General features: G+C 45.4%; 2 protein-coding genes across 2 annotated transcripts; one reads left to right on the plus strand and one right to left on the minus strand.

Annotated features, from left to right (window-relative positions):
- Positions 1-1,228: 1,228 nt before the first annotated feature.
- On the plus strand, positions 1,229-3,525 carry LOC123407470. The gene is made up of 3 exons (XM_045100607.1): positions 1,229-1,442; positions 1,978-2,192; positions 2,683-3,525. The coding sequence occupies exons 1-3, from the start codon at positions 1,262-1,264 to the stop codon at positions 3,277-3,279; spliced, it is 993 nt and encodes a 330-aa protein (XP_044956542.1). The 5' UTR covers positions 1,229-1,261; the 3' UTR covers positions 3,280-3,525.
- A 1,259-nt stretch (positions 3,526-4,784) lies between these two features.
- On the minus strand, positions 4,785-16,793 carry LOC123396937. Its single transcript, XM_045091697.1, has 4 exons — positions 16,545-16,793; positions 14,907-15,079; positions 10,626-10,646; positions 4,785-5,186 (listed from the first exon to the last, which is right to left on the minus strand). The coding sequence occupies exons 1-4, from the start codon at positions 16,714-16,716 to the stop codon at positions 4,785-4,787; spliced, it is 768 nt and encodes a 255-aa protein (XP_044947632.1). The 5' UTR covers positions 16,717-16,793.
- Between the last annotated feature and the right edge of the window lie 560 nt (positions 16,794-17,353).

A 17,353-nucleotide genomic window follows, 5' to 3' on the forward strand; every position in this document is an offset into this window, starting at 1 on the left:
CAAGCGCCCATTCCCGCTCGTGGCGCGTCAGCGCCCCATACTAGGCCGGCCCAATAACCTTTAACTTCAATGAGAAAGAAGAAGAAATAAAAAATAAAAAATGAGATTTTAAAAAAGTTCATATTTTTTTTATAAAGTCAATCGGATTAAAAAAAGTTCACTGATTTGAAGAAAAGTTCATCAAATTTGAAAAATGTTAATAATTTTTTTTAAGTTCATCGAATTTTAAAAACGTTCATCAATTTTGAAAAAGAGTTCATCTAAATTTATAAAAAATCATTTTTTTAAAAAAAATTCATTGAATTTGAAAAAAGTTCACAAATTTTCAAAAACAATTCATTGATTTTGAAAAAAAAATCATCGTTACTTTTGAAAAAATCATTGACTTTTATAAAAAAGTTCATTAAACTTGTAAAAATTCATCCATTTTTTTTAAAGTTCATCATAATTTATCAAAAAAAAAAGTTCTTCATAATTTTTAAAAGTTCACCAAATTTGATAAAATGTTCGTGCAATTGAAAACAAAGACGAATAAAATTAAAAACGGAAAAAAATAATATACAAAAGTGAAAAGTGAAAAAAGAAAAAAAGAAGGAAAGGAAGTAAGAGCAAAGAAGAAATAGGCCACGAAGCATTACGGTGCTGTATTGGTTACGCCATCTCACTATTGACCGATAGGTTGTGGGTTCGTATTACAATAACGGGGTCCTTTTTTGTCTAAGAAAGGAGAACATGAGCCGAGCCCTGCCTATAAACCGGCGCCTGTGGCGCTAAATAGGATTCGCCGGTGATGAGATCGCGTATGTATTGGTTACGCCATCGCACTATTGATCGATAGATTGTGGGTTCGAATTACGATAACGCTGGTCCTTTTTCGTTTAAGAAAGGAGAACATGAGCCGAGCCCTGCCTATAAACCGGCGCGTGTGGCGCTAAATAAGATTCATCGGTGATGAGATCGCGTATGTATTGGTTACGCCATCGCACTATTGACCGATAGGTTGTGGGTTCGAATTACAATAACGTGGATCCTTTTTTGTCTAAGAAAAGAGAACATGGACCGAGCTCTGCCTATAAACCGGCGTTTGTGGCGCTAAATAAGATTCGTCCGTGATGAGATCGTGTGCCCATGGATTCACAACGGATAGATGCCCGACACAGTGAATGGGCCTTGGCTTCTGACCTGTGTGCCACGCGCCTAAAAGGCCCAAGTTGTGATGTGATATGGCTCCTTTTTCTCTTTCTCCCCGACTCGTCCTTCCATGGCCGGCGGCGATTCTTCTCCCGTGGCGGCGAGAAAGTGGGACCACGAAGAGTATCGGTTCGAGACGCCGGACGAGGATTCCTTGGACCCGCGATTCAGCGAGTACGACCCCAAGCAGGGCTGTTTCATATACGTCCGCTACTTCTTCGACGGCGACAAACTCGACCTCGACGAGGAGTGTACGTTCCTATCCAATCCAACCCAATCCCCCTTAATATGCATCAGCGGATTTAACCCTCCCCAGTCCACTCACAAATCCCCAAGCAGGTCAGTCAGTATCACTTCATTCCTCAAAATCAATCTGAAGGTTAATTTCACCTCCTACTAGATTTATTCAGAAGCAAAGGCTGCAACTTTCAAATTCATCCATCAATTAGGCTCGGTTTGGACGCACACTAGTTTTAATCACTACTCCCTCCGTTCCAAACTATAACATGTTCTAACCTTTTTCTGAATCGGATGTATACACTATATAGATGCGTTTTAGTGTGTTTGTTCACACATTTTAGTCCGTATGTAGGCCGTATTGAAATATCAAAAACAGTCTTTAATTCAGAACAGAGGTGATAGTATATATTACCACGCAAAAGATGAGATCACAGCCTGCCTGGTTTGGTTTTCAGTGCGTCTGTTCCAACCAATTTACACCTACATAAATACTCGCCTTGTTACTCTCCTTGATTGATTGATATGCATTTTCTTCTCATTTGACAGCACCTGTTGGTCCCATGCGACATACTGGTAAAATCTTCAAAGAGGGGTTCCGGCTCAAAAACTCGGTCAATGTTGTCTCCATCAAGATTGTTTCCTCCGACTATGGCTACCCACTCAATGTCTACGGTACCATCATAGCAAGGGACAGTCTGGATCAAAAATGTGTCTATATATTCCGGCGCGACCAGGATGATTGCCAGCTCATCAGCTCAAAGGTATTACTGCCATTTGCCTCATAGCTACAGGCACAAACAATATATCAATGTGTATTTTCTTGTACTGGTACTTTCTCATTTCAGTCCTCTGATTTACAAAAAAATGGTGATTTCCTGACAGAGAATTTTTGACAATTTCTATAAATGATTATTTCTGAATGTTTAATATCAGTAATCCATATCTGGGTTTTGTATGTTATACTTGGATAACGGATCTGGTTTTGTACCTGTTCCATCTAATGTTGATTTTAACGATAGGAGCCAGGGGTTTATCACTTGTGTGCCTCAGCTTATGGCACTACAGAAATCTGCACAATAAGAAAAGGAAGTACACAAAATACCTGACCACAGATGTAGCATACTTTTTCTGAGTCTAATTACCTTGTTTCGTCATTCAGAACATAGCTACAAATGAACCCCAAAGCAAGGGTAATCCAATCAATCCCAGAAGCAAGCTCCTGGAATTTATCTATTCAAATTGGTCTTGCAGGATGATTCATTGATTTTGACTGGCCCAAAGAGAGGATTCATGGTATGCGATGATATATTCTTTGAAATCAGTCTGAAGGTGAAGGATGTGCATGGGAGGGCTGTCAATGATGATAGACTCAGTAAAGGACTGATCGAGGTGGATGCTATCCGCAGGCTGGAATTTACTCCCAGATATGTGGTTGATACGGAAACACTTGTCAGCATGCACAGCATATTGGATTTGAACTATACATTCATTAGGAGGGCGGTCGAGGGCACTGTTGAGATCAAGATCCTTGAGGGACCTGATGAATTCCATGGGAAGATTGTCGCTTCCACTACCAGCATTCCATGCGACATTGTGCTACATGATAGCAAAGTGAGCGGTGCGCTAACTGCAGGTGACAGTGGGGTCCTACAAATGGCGCGGCGCGTAGTAGGAGTCTCTGTGGATGAGATGCTGGTGTTGACTGTTGCTTTTGTTGTCGGTGATGATGTGTTATCTGTCTGCACTATTGAGTTTACTCCAAGGCGCAATGGTTACACTGATGAGAATATCACCTGCGGGGACTACAAGATGCTTCTGAAGGTCACTTGGTCGATTGTGTATTTCTGATGTACTGTAACTCTTAGTTATTCAGTTGTGTCAGTCTGACAGATGTAGCAAAGCTTTATTATGTGAACAAGTCATGGTACATGCTGAAACAACATACTCCCTCCGTATCACAATACTTGTTGGAGAGAACAAGTCTAGTTCTCCCCAACAACAAGTATTTAGGAACAGAGGAAGTATTTACTAGAACTGCTTGTGGTGCATGCATGAAATTTAAGAGTTATACTCCCTCGGTCCCATTATTTAAGATGTCATGTCTATGCCTTGTTGAATTGCAAGATGCAGTAACAAGTTCTTAAGACCTGTGTTAGAATCGGATCGCCTGTGTTGCAAGTTCAATGTCTATGAAGACTATCGGGCTGTAATATGTCTTCTAGTGAACTAATCACCTATTATTTCTTTATTTTCGTCAGAATCAAGAGCTCAGTAGCAGCTTTCAGTTCATTGGATTCCTTCTCTTTGTATCCATCTTGGCTGCACATTATTGTGCCAAAGAAGTGGTTCTGAATAGTATCCGATTCAAACCTAGAGCAGAATTTACCCCTTCTTAAATTTCTTAAGATGGGTTCTTTTCAGAATTTTCGCAACTTTCAAATGCGTTTTTTGGTGGCACTAGCACACCCAGTATGCCCCCCTGGAGCATCACAAACAAGAGCCCATCAATAAAACTGCTGCACTGGATGAACCGCATTCTCAATGATGCAAAGCCTGGTTAAGCATTTTTCATACACTCCACATCAATTAGAAGTAGCAAATTCTGGTTGAGCACATATTTGACAATGCATAAGTCATATGAGTTTATCATATGTTCATCTACAGAGTTTGGATATCTCAGGAAAAAATGTACTGTTATACAAAATGTTTGGTTTGATCAATTGACAAAGGCAACATACACTTTAGAGAAACAAGACTTTCTATCTTCAGAAGGTGTTTCAGGCTTTCAGCCAATAAGAACATAATACATATCGATCTCCTCAACAACTATAGCATTGGGTTGCTTGTCTTTTATCCATCTCCGTTTCCTAGGATGTCATTGCCTCACCATGTAAGGGCCTCTTTGATTCATAGGATTTTGAAAACGTAGGAATAGGATAAGTATAGGGTTAGGGTTTAGGCAGCTTCTTCTACATCCAGGCAGAGATCTTTGCAAACCAGTGTCGAAACATGGAAGATAGGTTATGCCTTGTTTTACACTGTCACAAAATCTACAATGGAGAACTGCGAAAATTCACGCAAACTTGCAAATCGGAATTTGGACTCCTTTGGTATTTTGAAATTTTCATTCAAGCATATGGTGTATTGATTTTGAGTGTGAAATATGGCATAGGGGGAGGGCCTGAAAGTGCATACATTTTTGTATACTTTCGTTATCCGATCAAAACCATGTGGTTTTCTCTCGTCATATTGTTATTAATCATAAGTGAATAGAACCATTACATTGCTAATCATAAGTGACTACTAGTACAACCTTTCAAGCTGTTGTAGCAGAGCAGTATCAACTACTATCACTATGTATGACAAACAAGGCGGCTGAGGTCTTCCGCTTCTCGATCCACCATGGCAACGCCAGACTCCAGCCATGCGAGCACGCGTTCGTCGTCGAGCAGCTCCAGGGCGAAGAGGTTCTTCCAGCCGGCGCACCACCCCGCGGCCTCCCCCGACGATGGCCTCGCGGACAGCAGCCAGTGGCGCAGCGCGCTCTCCCATTTGCCGAAAAACTCTTGTTCTAGGATTGACACCATGTCCTCGGTGCGCACGACAGGCGTCCACGACATCACCTCGCGGAACTTGACGTCGATCTGCTTCGGCGGCGTGATCCTCAGTTGTTGCAGCCATCCTGTGAGCCTGGGCAGGATGTGACGCCGGGAGAAGGTCTCCCAATGCGTCGGGTCCAAGTAATGGTTTTGCTGCTGCACTGAAACCGGATAAATTTACCGGTACTTTTTTCAAGCGTTGGCAAACGAGAACCACCTTATGGCTCACGGCTATAAACGTGTTCTGGGTATCCGGTGTCACTCCTACGGAAACTATCACTCCTGAACAGGAGAAGATGTTTAAGGAGGCCACCGTCCTATTCCTTGGAGCAGTCATTAGCGTGATCGGAGGTAAGCTGGTTGATGCATATTTACATATGCATGTTGCCAAGGACTTGTGGGAAGCGCTCGAATCTAAATTCGGGGCCACCGATGCTGGGAGTGAGATGTATGTTATGGAGCAGTTCCACGATTACAAGATGGTTGACAACCGTTCTCTATTGGAACAGGCTCATGAGATAATATGCATAGCTAAAGAACTTGAGGTTCTTAAGTGCAATTTGCCGGGCAAGTTTGTCGCGGGCTGTATAATTGCTAAGCTCCCTAATTCCTGGAGGAACTTTGCTACTACTCTGAAACATCAGAGGCGTGAGTTCTCGGTAGAGGACATCATCGGCCATCTGAGTGTTGAGCAGAACTCGAGAGCGAAGGACTCCAATGGAAAAGCGGTGGAAAGCTCTTCTGCTGCCAATATGGTACATCAGAGGAACTTCAATTCCCACAAGCCCAAGGGAAAGAATTCTGTCCAACAGAATACCGACTTCAAGAAGAAGGGAAAGAAGCCCTTCAAGAAGAATAAGAAGGGAGATGGCTGCTATACTTGTGGTTCAGAGGAACATTGGACGAACAAGTGCCCAAACAAGTACAAGAAGCCGGCGCAGGACTCCAAGTCTGCCAATATGATTGTGGGCAACAATCAAAGTGGTGCATCTGGGTACGGTAATTTACTTACTGTATTTACAGTTTGTCAGTCCACCGATTGGTGGGTGGACACGGGTGCAAATATTCACGTGTGTGCTGACTTATCATTGTTCTTTTCTTATCAGGCCACCGGTCGCGGGTCCGTATTGATGGGGAATGGCGCGAGTGCTTCTGTTCTTGGTGTTGGCACGGTCGATCTGAAGTTTACTTCGGTAAGGATCGTACAACTGAAGAACGTGCAGCATGTCTCCGCCATCAAGAAGAATCTCGTTAGTGGTTCCCTTCTGTGTAGAGAAGGGTTTACGTTGGTATTCGAGTCTAATAAAGTAGTAGTTACGAAATATGGACTTTTCGTTGGAAAAGGTTATGAATGTGGAGGTCTGTTCCGCCTTTTTCTTGCAGATTTTTATAATAAAGCCGTGAACAATATTCATTCGAGTGTTAATGAATCTGAAGTTTGGCATTCACGTCTTTGTCACATAAGTTTCGGTGTTATGTCGCGGCTAGCAAAACTGAATTTAATCCCAACTTTCACTTTAGCCAAAGGTTCTAAGTGCCATTCGTGTGTGCAAGCAAAGCAACCTCGCAAGCCTCACAAGGCTGCAGAGGAGAGACACTTGGCACCATTAGAACTCATACATTCTGATCTTTGTGAGATGAATGGTGTGTTGACTAAAGGTGGAAAGAAATATTTCATGACATTGATAGATGATTCCACTAGATATTGCTATGTGTATCTGTTAAATACTAAAGATGAGGCTCTACACTACTTTAAAATCTATAAGACAGAAGTCAAGAATCAACTTGAAAAGAAAATTAAACGAGTCCGGTCTAATCGTGGTGGAGAGTACTTCTCAAATGAATTTGATTCATTTTGTGCGGAACACGACATTATTCATGAGAGGACGCCTCCCTATTCACCCCAGTCAAATGGGGTTGCCGAGCAGAAAAACCTTACTCTAACTGATTTGGTTAAAGCCATGTTAGATACATCGGGTTTATCCAAGGCATGGTGGGGGAGGCTATATTGACCGCGTGTCATGTCCTGAATAAAGTTCCTACAAAAGATAATGAGGTCACTCCCTACGAGGAGTGATCGAAGAGAAGGACGACGCTCTCGTACTTACGTACTTGGGGCTGCTTGGAGAAAGTCAATGTACCGATCCCCAAGAAGCGTAAGCTTGGACCAAAGACTGTGGACTGCGTTAATTTGGGATACGCTAAGAATAGCGTAGGCTATAGATTTCTAGTAGTGAAATCTGAGGTACCTGACGTGAAGGTCGGTACAATAATGGAGTCGAGGGATGCTACATTCTTTGAGGATATATTTCCCATGAGACATATGCAAAGCACTTCTAGATAGGAACCTGAGATAACTCCTGAGCCTGCCATTCCTATGGAATACTATGAACAAACACATGATGAAAATCCTGAGGAGGATGACGAGGAAGCCCGTGGTAGGGGCAAGAGACAAAGGACTGCGAAGACCTTTGGTGATGATTTCTTCGTATACCTCGTGGATGATAATCCCACTTCTATTTCAGAAGCGTATGCTTCTCCAGATGCTGATTACTGGAAAGCTGTGGTCCATAGCGAGATGGATTCCATCATGGCTAACGGGACATGGGAAATCACTGATCGTCCCTATGGTTGCAAACCATTGGGATGCAAGTGGGTGTTCAAAAAGAAGCTTAGGCCCGATGGTACGATTGAAAAGTACAAGGCTAGGCTTGTGGCCAAGGGCTATGCCCAGAAAGAAGAAGAAGATTTCTTCGATACTTATTCACCTGTGGCTAAATTGACGACCATTCGAGTACTACTCTCATTGGCGGCCTCTCATGGTCTTCTCGTTCATCAAATGGACGTTAAGACGGCTTTCCTGAATGGAGAGCTAAATGAGGAAAATCTATATGCAACAGCCAGATGGCTTTGTGATAGAAGGTCAGGAAGGAAAGGTGTGTAATTTGCTGAAATCTTTATATGGTCTGAGACAAGCACCTAAGCAATGGCATGAGAAGTTTAATACAACTCTCACATCTGTTGGCTTCGTTGTTAATGAAGCTGACAAATGTGTATACTATCGCCATGGTGGGGGCGAAGGAGTTATATTGTGCTTGTCTGTTGATGACATACTGATATTTGGAACCAACCTCAAAGTAATTGAGGAGGTCAAGTCTTTTCTGTCTCAAAACTTTGAGATGAAGGACCTTGGGGTGGTTGATGTTATCTTGAACATCAAGTTGTTGAGAGATGATGAGGGTGGGATTACACTTGTGCAATCCCACTATGTTGAGAAGATTTTGAGTCGCTTTGGATATTCAGACTGCAAAATTTCTCAAACACCATATGATCCTAGTGTGCTTATTAGAAAGTTTAAAGGCACAACTATAGATCAATTGAGATTCTCTCAAATTATCGGTTCGCTTATGTACCTAGCTAGCGCAACGAGGCCTGACATCGCGTTTGCTGTGAGAAAACTTAGCCGGTTTGTTGCAAACCCGGGCGATGTTCATTGGCGTGCTGTTGAAAGAATTATGCGCTACTTGAAGGGTACTGTCAACCACGGGCTTCACTATACGAGATTCCCATCGGTACTTGAAGGGTATAGTGATGCGAATTGGATCTCTGATGGTGATGAGATGAAGGCCACCACTGGGTATATGTTTACTCTTGGGGGTGGTGATGTTTCCTGGAAGTCTTGCAAGCAAACGATCTTAACGAGATCGACAATGGAAGCAAAATTAATAGCATTAGACACATCTGGTGTCGAAGCAGAATTTCTTCGAGATCTTTTGATGGACTTACCTGTGGTTGAGAAGCCAGTTCCGGCTATCCTTATGAACTGCGATAATCAAACAGTTATTGTTAAAGTGAAGAGTTCAAAGGACAATATGAAGTCCAACAAACATATAAAAATGAGATTGAAGTCTGTCAGACGTTTGAGAAACTCCGGAGTGATAGCGTTGGATTACATCCAAACAGCTAAGAATCTGGCAGATCCCTTTACTAAAGGGCTATCACGTGTTGTGATAGATAGTGCATCGAGGGAGATGGGTATGAGACCCACATGAGTTGCCATGGTAGTAACCCAACCTATATGATTGGATATCCCGTGAAGTAGGACCTGGGAAAACAAGCTAGTGGTGAACTGAGGAGAGTAATTTTACTAACCCACTCCGTTGGAGATGCAATACTCTCGGATACTGTATGGTAGGATGACTACTGTCTTAATGTGTTCTAAGGCTTATATGTAAGCAAGATGCTGTCCTACATAGCGATCTTTGGAGGAACACACCTATATGAGCTTGACTGCTGGTCACAGTCTATGAGATTTGGGTGATCTCTAGTAAACTCATGAATAGGCCAGGAGTGTGACTAATATGCTCCACCCGAGGGGTCACCTTCGGCAGTCTAGTACTAGTAAGACTTGTGGTGAAGTTCCTTTACGCCAAACAGACAATTCAAGGCATAGTCCATTGTTCAGTTGTAAAGGGGTGTAGCTACTTGCTCTAGGTGAAGCTCAACCTTAACATGTCTTCACTGAAATGCTGGTATATTAAAATAGTGATTGGAACGAGGGAACACGATGTGCCCTTGAGATCTGGTGGGGGATTGTTGAAATTAGAGATGGGCCTTAGTCCCATAAGACAAATTTCAGAAAAATCTCCAAGGGTCCATGTAGGTGGTGGCATGACAAGGTGGTGGGAAGTTTAGTCCCACCCTGCTAGTGGAGGAGAAGTTGGACCCCTTTATAAGGGTCTCTCTTCCACATGCTATTGGAGAGTCAGAAGAGAAGGTACCCTCGCGCACTCCTCCTCCGCCGTCTCCCTCGCCACGCCACGTCTCGCCTCGCCTCGCCTCGTCACGACGCGGCGCGGGTTGCGGGAATGAGCCGAGCCGAGCTCATACCTACGCGCTTATTTTTGCCGGTCAAGAACGGAGAATACGTAACGGACACGGCACGATCCGAGACGTCGGATCGTGGGCTGTTACCGACTCGGACGTGGGTTCGGCCCACGTCTCTCCACCCAGCCGCCTTTATAAGCACACTATTGCCTACCCTAGCCGTCACGAGAACCAGATCACATCTGCCTCATGCGTTCGTTCCTTGACTGCTGCTGCCGCCGGCGACTCCGTCCCGTTTACCGCGTACACGGTCGACGGGAGAGCATGCCTCCGAAACCTCGCCTCTCCGGTTCCTGTACGGGAGAGGGGCGATTAGGTTTTTGGGGAGCGATCACGCGACTGCTCGCCTCCGTCCGTCTGCTTCGTCTACGTCCGCGTCGCCCTCGTCATCGCCATGTCTTCACCAAGCGAAGCTGACCTTCTCGTCCGCGAGAAGGCCGAAGCCGAGAAGAAGGCGGCAGAGGATACTGCCACCGCCACCGCTGCTGCTACGGCCAATTGACCGATCGGAGGGTATGATATGTTTATCTCTCTCTTGTTTCTGTCTGCACTAGTAGTATTGCCTATATGCGTAGATGTTTCTGCTATACGCGTAATACTTGCTAGTATACTCCGTGATCAGTATGTCATGAACCTAGTCAATGCCATGTTAGTAATTTTTTCATGGATTAATCTACTCGGAAAATTGCCTATTTACTCAACATTCACGTCACGCAGCAACGCGAGGGTCTTCTCTGTTGGAATTAAACACGAAAGAACGCGGCCATGTCGGATTCAATACATGCATGTACGTATCCGGCTAGGTTTCTAAACAATGACCGTATAGGAATAGTATTAGCAGGCTAGCTAATATATATACGTGTGCACCTCATCCCTTGTAACGAGAACATTGAGGAAAATCAATAAGAAGTATTGACGGGAGCGACATCCTCCCGTGGCCATAGCTCGTTTGTCTTACGTGAGTTCGAGCCGATTCAAATCGATCGAGTCGACGGCTAGTTGATACGTACGTGCTAGTACGATCTAAGCTAGCTCGAGTGCATATCCATCCACCTGCCTGTCAGCCTGCTTATTAGCTACAGAGCGTTGCGTTCTTCGGTTGACCCGGTGGCTCGTTGCTGCGTATTGTCGGAAAGTACTCGACAATAGCATCGACAAGGTCGGGTCTGGGCCAACAATTGATATCTAGAGCGAGGTTGATCTTCTAGTAACGGAAGATCATGTCGGAGGACGACAAGACCAAGCAGCTGGCGACGTATTCCGGTGCGGCTAAAGTATTTGCTGCTCCGGCGAGTTTGTCATACCCACGATTTAACCGTGAGAACTTCGGGGTCTGGAAGGCATTGATGGAGTGTGGTCTCCGCGCCAACGTGTTGTGGGACGCAGTCGATCCAGGAGGCGACGCTTTCAAGAAGGGGGGAGCCGAGCACTCGAAGGATCGGCAGGCGGCATCGGCGATTTACTCGGTGATGTCGATGGATGTCCTCCAACACTTGATCGTCAAAGAAACGACGAAGGAGGCATGGGATACCTTGAAGCTCATGTTCGAGGGACATGACCGCGTCAAGCAAGCCAATCTCCAAACTCTCTTAAGGAACTATGAGACTTTGGTCATGGGCGACAATGAGTCCGTGGACGCGTTCGCTTCACGCGTTGCTACTCTCGTCAATCGGATCCGCGCACTTGGAGAAAACCTCACGGAGGCCTCGGTTGTCCGTCGGTTCTTGCGTGCGGCTCCTCCCCGGTACCTGCAAATTGTCACGGCGATCGAGCAGTGCGTCGATCTTGCGACCCTCTCCATGGATGATCTCGTCGGACGCTACAAGGCTCACGACGAGCGTATGCGGTACAGTCTCGGGGACGGGAGGAACGATGAGCTTGTCATGCTCACGCGGGCTCAGTGGCAGGCGCTGGACTCAAGGAGAGAAGGTGAGGGCTCTAGCAGTTACGCTCGCCAAGATCATGTGCCAAACGAACAAAGTCAGAAGAATGCCAGCGATGGCGTTCCGAAGAAGAAGAAGAAGTTCGACAAGCGCAAGATCAAGTGTCACAACTGTGGCATAATGGGGCACTTCAAGTCGGAGTGCAAGAATCCCCCGAAGGAGAAGGCGCTCATGGCCCAGCAAGGAGATGAAGGTGATATGATGTTGATGTGTGAACTCGTGGAGGAGGAGGATCCAGTTCTTCAAGTGTCGGCTAAAGAAATTGCCGCACACCATGAAGAAAAAGTTTGTTCTCAACATCATGGTTCGGAAACCCGTATCGATGCTACGGATGCGGGGGGTGAATCCGAAACTTACACCAATGCTACGGGTGTAAGTGCTATCTTTGCTGGAGCGAAGGAAGCATTCATTGCATGTGCTCGTCCTGGAGAAGCGGCCTTGTTACAAACATGAGGGGTGATTTCAAAATTCGTGTCGAAGCTACTGATGCGATGCATAAGTCTGAAATTTGTGTCGATGCTACGGACACGAATGTCACTTCGGCGTACGTGGTGCCTGAAGACCACGAATCAAAGTATGATGATGCAAAAGTAGGCATGTGCGCACCAGCCTTGTCATGTTGTCCAGTAACAGACGGAGACATGGTGTCAGAAGTACACTACGCACTTGTGATGGTGCCGGAAAACCATAGCACACAATGAGCTATGCCGCTCGGACCTGATGAGAATCGCGCCGTGTCAGAGGATGGCAAAGCGAGGGAAAAAGGTCCACTCCCGGCTGTGGCTGTGGAGATTCCAGATTTTGGACCGCAAATTCACGGACGAGCAGCCGTCCGGTCTTCTACGGTTGCTCGGCCAGAAGACCCGAAGCTGGCTGTCCCGATCAGCAGCAAAGGAGGTGGACTAGGTTGTAGTATCCTACGTAGTAGTAACAGTACGTCTTCAGCAATAGGGCATGGAGCAGGACGTGGTGGATTTGTTCCATCACATGAAGAAGCTCTACAAGTAGTTCATATGGCTGGAGGGAGCACATGCAACGCATCAAATGATCCAAATGAAGGGTCAGGGATACTAGGAAGCTTAGTTCGGGCTGGATTTTTTGTTTCGCCAAAAGAAACGTGCGCATCAGAAATTTTCATGTCACCTTCGACAGTAATGGAGGAAAGGACGCCACCACCTATATCCATAAAGCTACAGCCCGTGTTTCATCCATATTCGGAGGATACTCTTCGGACCATTGATCCGATAAAGATCAAAGGAAGTGGGCGAAGGTGTCTAGCAATTGCCGAGAAACCGGAAGATTTTGAAGACGCAAATATGAAGGAGTGTTGGCGTCATGCTATAAAAGAAGAGTTGGGGTCGATCCACGACAACAATGCATGGGAGCTTGTGGATCTTCCCAGCAATGAAAAAATCATGGAGCTCAAGTGGGAATTTACGATCAAGAAAGAAGTTGAAGGAAATTGTGTGAAGCACAAGGCGAAGCTAGTGGTCAAAGAGGACATGCAAGATGAAGGTGTGGGCTTCCAAGAAGTGTTCGTTCCCATTGCACGGATGAAAACGGTGAGATTACGCATCGCTCTCGCGGCTCAAGAATCATGGAAGATACATCACATGGATGTAAAATCCACGTTCTTGCACAGTGAGATGGAAGGAGATGTGTACGTGAATCATCGACTGAGCTTCATCGAAGAGGGAGAAGAGCACAAGTTATCAAAGCCACACAAAGTCTTGTATGGGCGACGACAAGACCTTCGGGCATGGAACATCAAACTTGACCAGACTATGATTTCTCTTGGATTTGAGAAAGCCCCACTAGAGCATACAATGTACAAGAGAGGTGATGGAAGGGATCGTCTATTAGTTGGCATCTACGACGATGATCTATTGATTACTGGAGCAGATGAAGAGGTGATTGCAAAGTTCAAGCTACAAATGAAGGAGCTTTTCAAGATGGATGATCTAGGTTTTTTGAGTTGCTACCTCGGACCAGAGGTATATCAAAAGGCGGAAGGGATCACACTATACCATGAGGCATATGCAAGAAGGGTACTTGAAATTTGTGGCATGCAAGATCGCAATCCAATTGATGCTTCAACGGAACCTCGTCTTGAGCTGAGCAAGATGGTGAAACTACTCGGCTACCGTGATAGTGAATAGGAATGAATTGCTGACAACCCTAAAAGTACCTCGGACGTGGCACATTTCCTTGGTGGAAGCGTAGTAAGCCGGCTATCACGAAAGCAGAAAATGGTGGCATCGACTTCAAGTGAAGCAAAGTGTCAAGGTGTGTGGATAGGAAGGCTACACGGTGATCTCATGAATCGAGATCCGGAACAAGTGGTGTTCAATGTTGACAACGAGTCTATATTTTCTCTACGTGAGAATGCAGTGCGGCATGATAGAAGCAAGCACATTGATACGATGTATCACTACATGAAGGACTGCGTGGAAGAAGAGAAGACGGAGGTCAACTACGATCATACCAATGATCAGCTGGCGGACATCCTAATGAAGGCTTTGGATCGAGAGAAGATCATGGCGATACGAAGAAAGATCAACGTCGGACTGTACATAACGTAATGACGTCGTGTTTAGGGGGTGATTGTTGGAATTAAACACGAAAGAACGTGACCATGTTGGATTCAGTACATGCATGTACGTATCCGGCTAGGTTTCTAAACAATGACCGTATAGGAATAGTATTAGCAGGCTAGCTAATATATATACGTGTGCACCTCATCCTTTGTAACGAGAACATTGAGGAAAATCAATAAGAAGTATTGACGGGAGCGACATGCTCCCGTGGCCATAGCTCGTTTGTCTTACGTGAGTTCGAGCCGATTCAAATCGATCGAGTCGACGGCTAGTTGATACGTACGTGCTAGTACGATCTAAGCTAGCTCGAGTGCATATCCATCCACCTGCCTGTCAGCCTGCTTATTAGCTACAGAGCGTTGCGTTCTTCGGTTGACCCGGCGGCTCGTTGCTGCGTATTGTCGGAAAGTACTCGACAATAGCATCGACAAGGTCGGGTCTGGGCCAACATTCTCGCAGCACTCCCGTTCGAGGAGCAGGGCTCGTGAGACGGCCGCCGACTCGTGCCACTCGTCTTGGGCTGGCCATGACGGCGCCGGCGCGCCGTTCTTGTACGTCTTCTCACGGTGGCCGAGGCCGGCGGTTGAGCCATGATTGATGGCCTTCACAGGGACGACGATGTCTTGGCTCAGGCTGTAGGTGGATCTGGGAATAAGTGGGATTAGTGGGTTCATCCCATTTAAATTGATTAATTGGACTCTCACTGGATAGAGAAAAAAAATAAGTGGGCTAACCCTATTAGCCCACTGGAGTCCCACCTATCCACCAACCCCATCCACAAGCCTTCGCAGGAGGCGTCCCGGCGTCGCGGCTGTGCCGCCGATGGTTGACTCTCACCGCCGCCACTCGACGGACGACGCCGGCGAATCCCTTCCTCATCCGCCTCCAAGTCAGACCCCTAGCTTGCAGCCTCTACTCCGGCCGGACGGGATGACGAGGTCGCCGGCAGCCCCAACCTCGACCCCTAGGTCGCCGGCAGCGCCGACCCCGACCCTTGGGTCGCCGGCAGCCCGAACCCCGACCCACGGGTTGCCTGCTGCCCCAACCCCGACCGGAACCTCGGCGCCCAAGTCGTCGGTATCAGGTATTCCCCTTTCATCCACCCAGGCCCTGCACGATGAAGCTTGCCTCTTTCTTGGCCTGATTGGTAGGAGATTCCACTGGAGGGCTAATTTGCCAGCAGCAAGAACTTGCAGCAAGATTCCTGGTAGCTGATGGATGGGGAAGCAGCAGCAGCAAGGGGATGGGGATACATATAGCGGCCCGGATTATAGTGATGGATGGGGATACATATTACATATTACAACTAATTATACATATTACAGATTCCTGGTAGCTGATGGATGGGGATACGTATTACAACTAATTATAGTGATATTATTCTACAGGATTGTGTTTCTTGTAGTTATACTGATATTAATCTCCCCCTATGATGCAACCCATCTTGTCCAGTACTATTAATCTTCCCCTATGATTATCTGACAATGCTGTTAGCTAAGCTCTCCTCTCCTGCATGGTTCGATAAAAATGCTGTTAACTAGAAACACCGTAAGGCACCAATGATCTTGCTGTTCTGGAGCAATGTGTTTTCCAACAGCAATGGTTCATAATACTTTATGTCATTTAGTGGCTGATTTCCAGACTGTCATGTCTATGTGGCTGAAACTTCAATGTTTTTTCTGCTCATAATACTTTTGTCATGTCTATGTGGCTGAAACTTCAATGTTTTTTCTGCTCATAATACTTTCTTTTAAATGCCAACTCGTGGGATAGAAACTGGTTCATAATACTAAGTCAGTGTTTTTTCTGCTCATAATACTAAGTCAGTTTAGTGGCTGATTTTCAGTTTCCTTATGCAATTACATAATATATGAAGTTTCAGGAAAGTGCAGTTTAATCACTCGTGAGGCTGATTTCCAGTTTTCTTCCTATGCAATTACATGATACATTTAAAAAGTGGGAACCCACTTGATCCCACTTAACCCACTTAAATTTTAGTGGATTGTTGGCTATAACCCACCAAAACGTGTTGGAATTAAGTGGGATGTGGTGGGACTCCCGCTATTAGTCCCACCTGCAGCCTGAGCCTTGGCCGTGCGCGCCGAGGCCCGAGCCTTGCTTGTAGTTCCACAGCCGCATCATCTTGGCCACCGGCGCGGTGGTGCGCGCGAGGCTGCCCGGCATCTTGAACGGGTACGTCGAGTCGTCGTCGACCTCGTCGAGCAGCGCTGCGGTGAAGCTGCGCTTCAGTAGCGCCATGCCGCCCGCGTTGCAAGGCGATCGAGATGGTGGACCAAACAGGGAACGTCGCTGCTTGGAATCGGCCGGCGTGCTGTTCGTCTCGTTCTGCTGATCGATCGTATGAGAGTTAGTACTACATATCATACGTACGTACGCATCATTATATAACTACTAGTAAAACGGCCCGTGCTTTACAACGGGAGAAAAAGAACCACCATCTTCAATGACGATGATCACATTATGTTCATATCTCATCACATGATTTCGAAAATTTATTCACAAATGCAAAAAATATATTTTTTAGTTTTATTCACAATCCACAGTTGAAACAATGTTCAAATTTTAAAAAAATATCATGTTGTCAAAAAACTTGGCAACTCAAAAAATTATTCTAAATTTTAAGAAACGTTTTTTCAAATATATTGTAATATTCCGCTCCACCCGACAATTTATTCTTCAAAATTCACTCAGTTATATGATGAAAAAGACTCAGAAGCATTATTGTTGAACTACATATATTCGATCATTCGTGAACATTTTTACAAATTTGGAAACATTTTTACAATCGAGAACATTCTTTACTATTTATAAACATTTTTTAAAATTTCAAACAATATTTTATATTACGAACTGTTTTCAAGTATTTTCTTGTGAA

The sequence above is a fragment of the Hordeum vulgare genome, chromosome 1H, assembly GCF_904849725.1.
Source record: "Hordeum vulgare subsp. vulgare chromosome 1H, MorexV3_pseudomolecules_assembly, whole genome shotgun sequence".
Taxonomy (NCBI): domain Eukaryota; kingdom Viridiplantae; phylum Streptophyta; class Magnoliopsida; order Poales; family Poaceae; genus Hordeum; species Hordeum vulgare.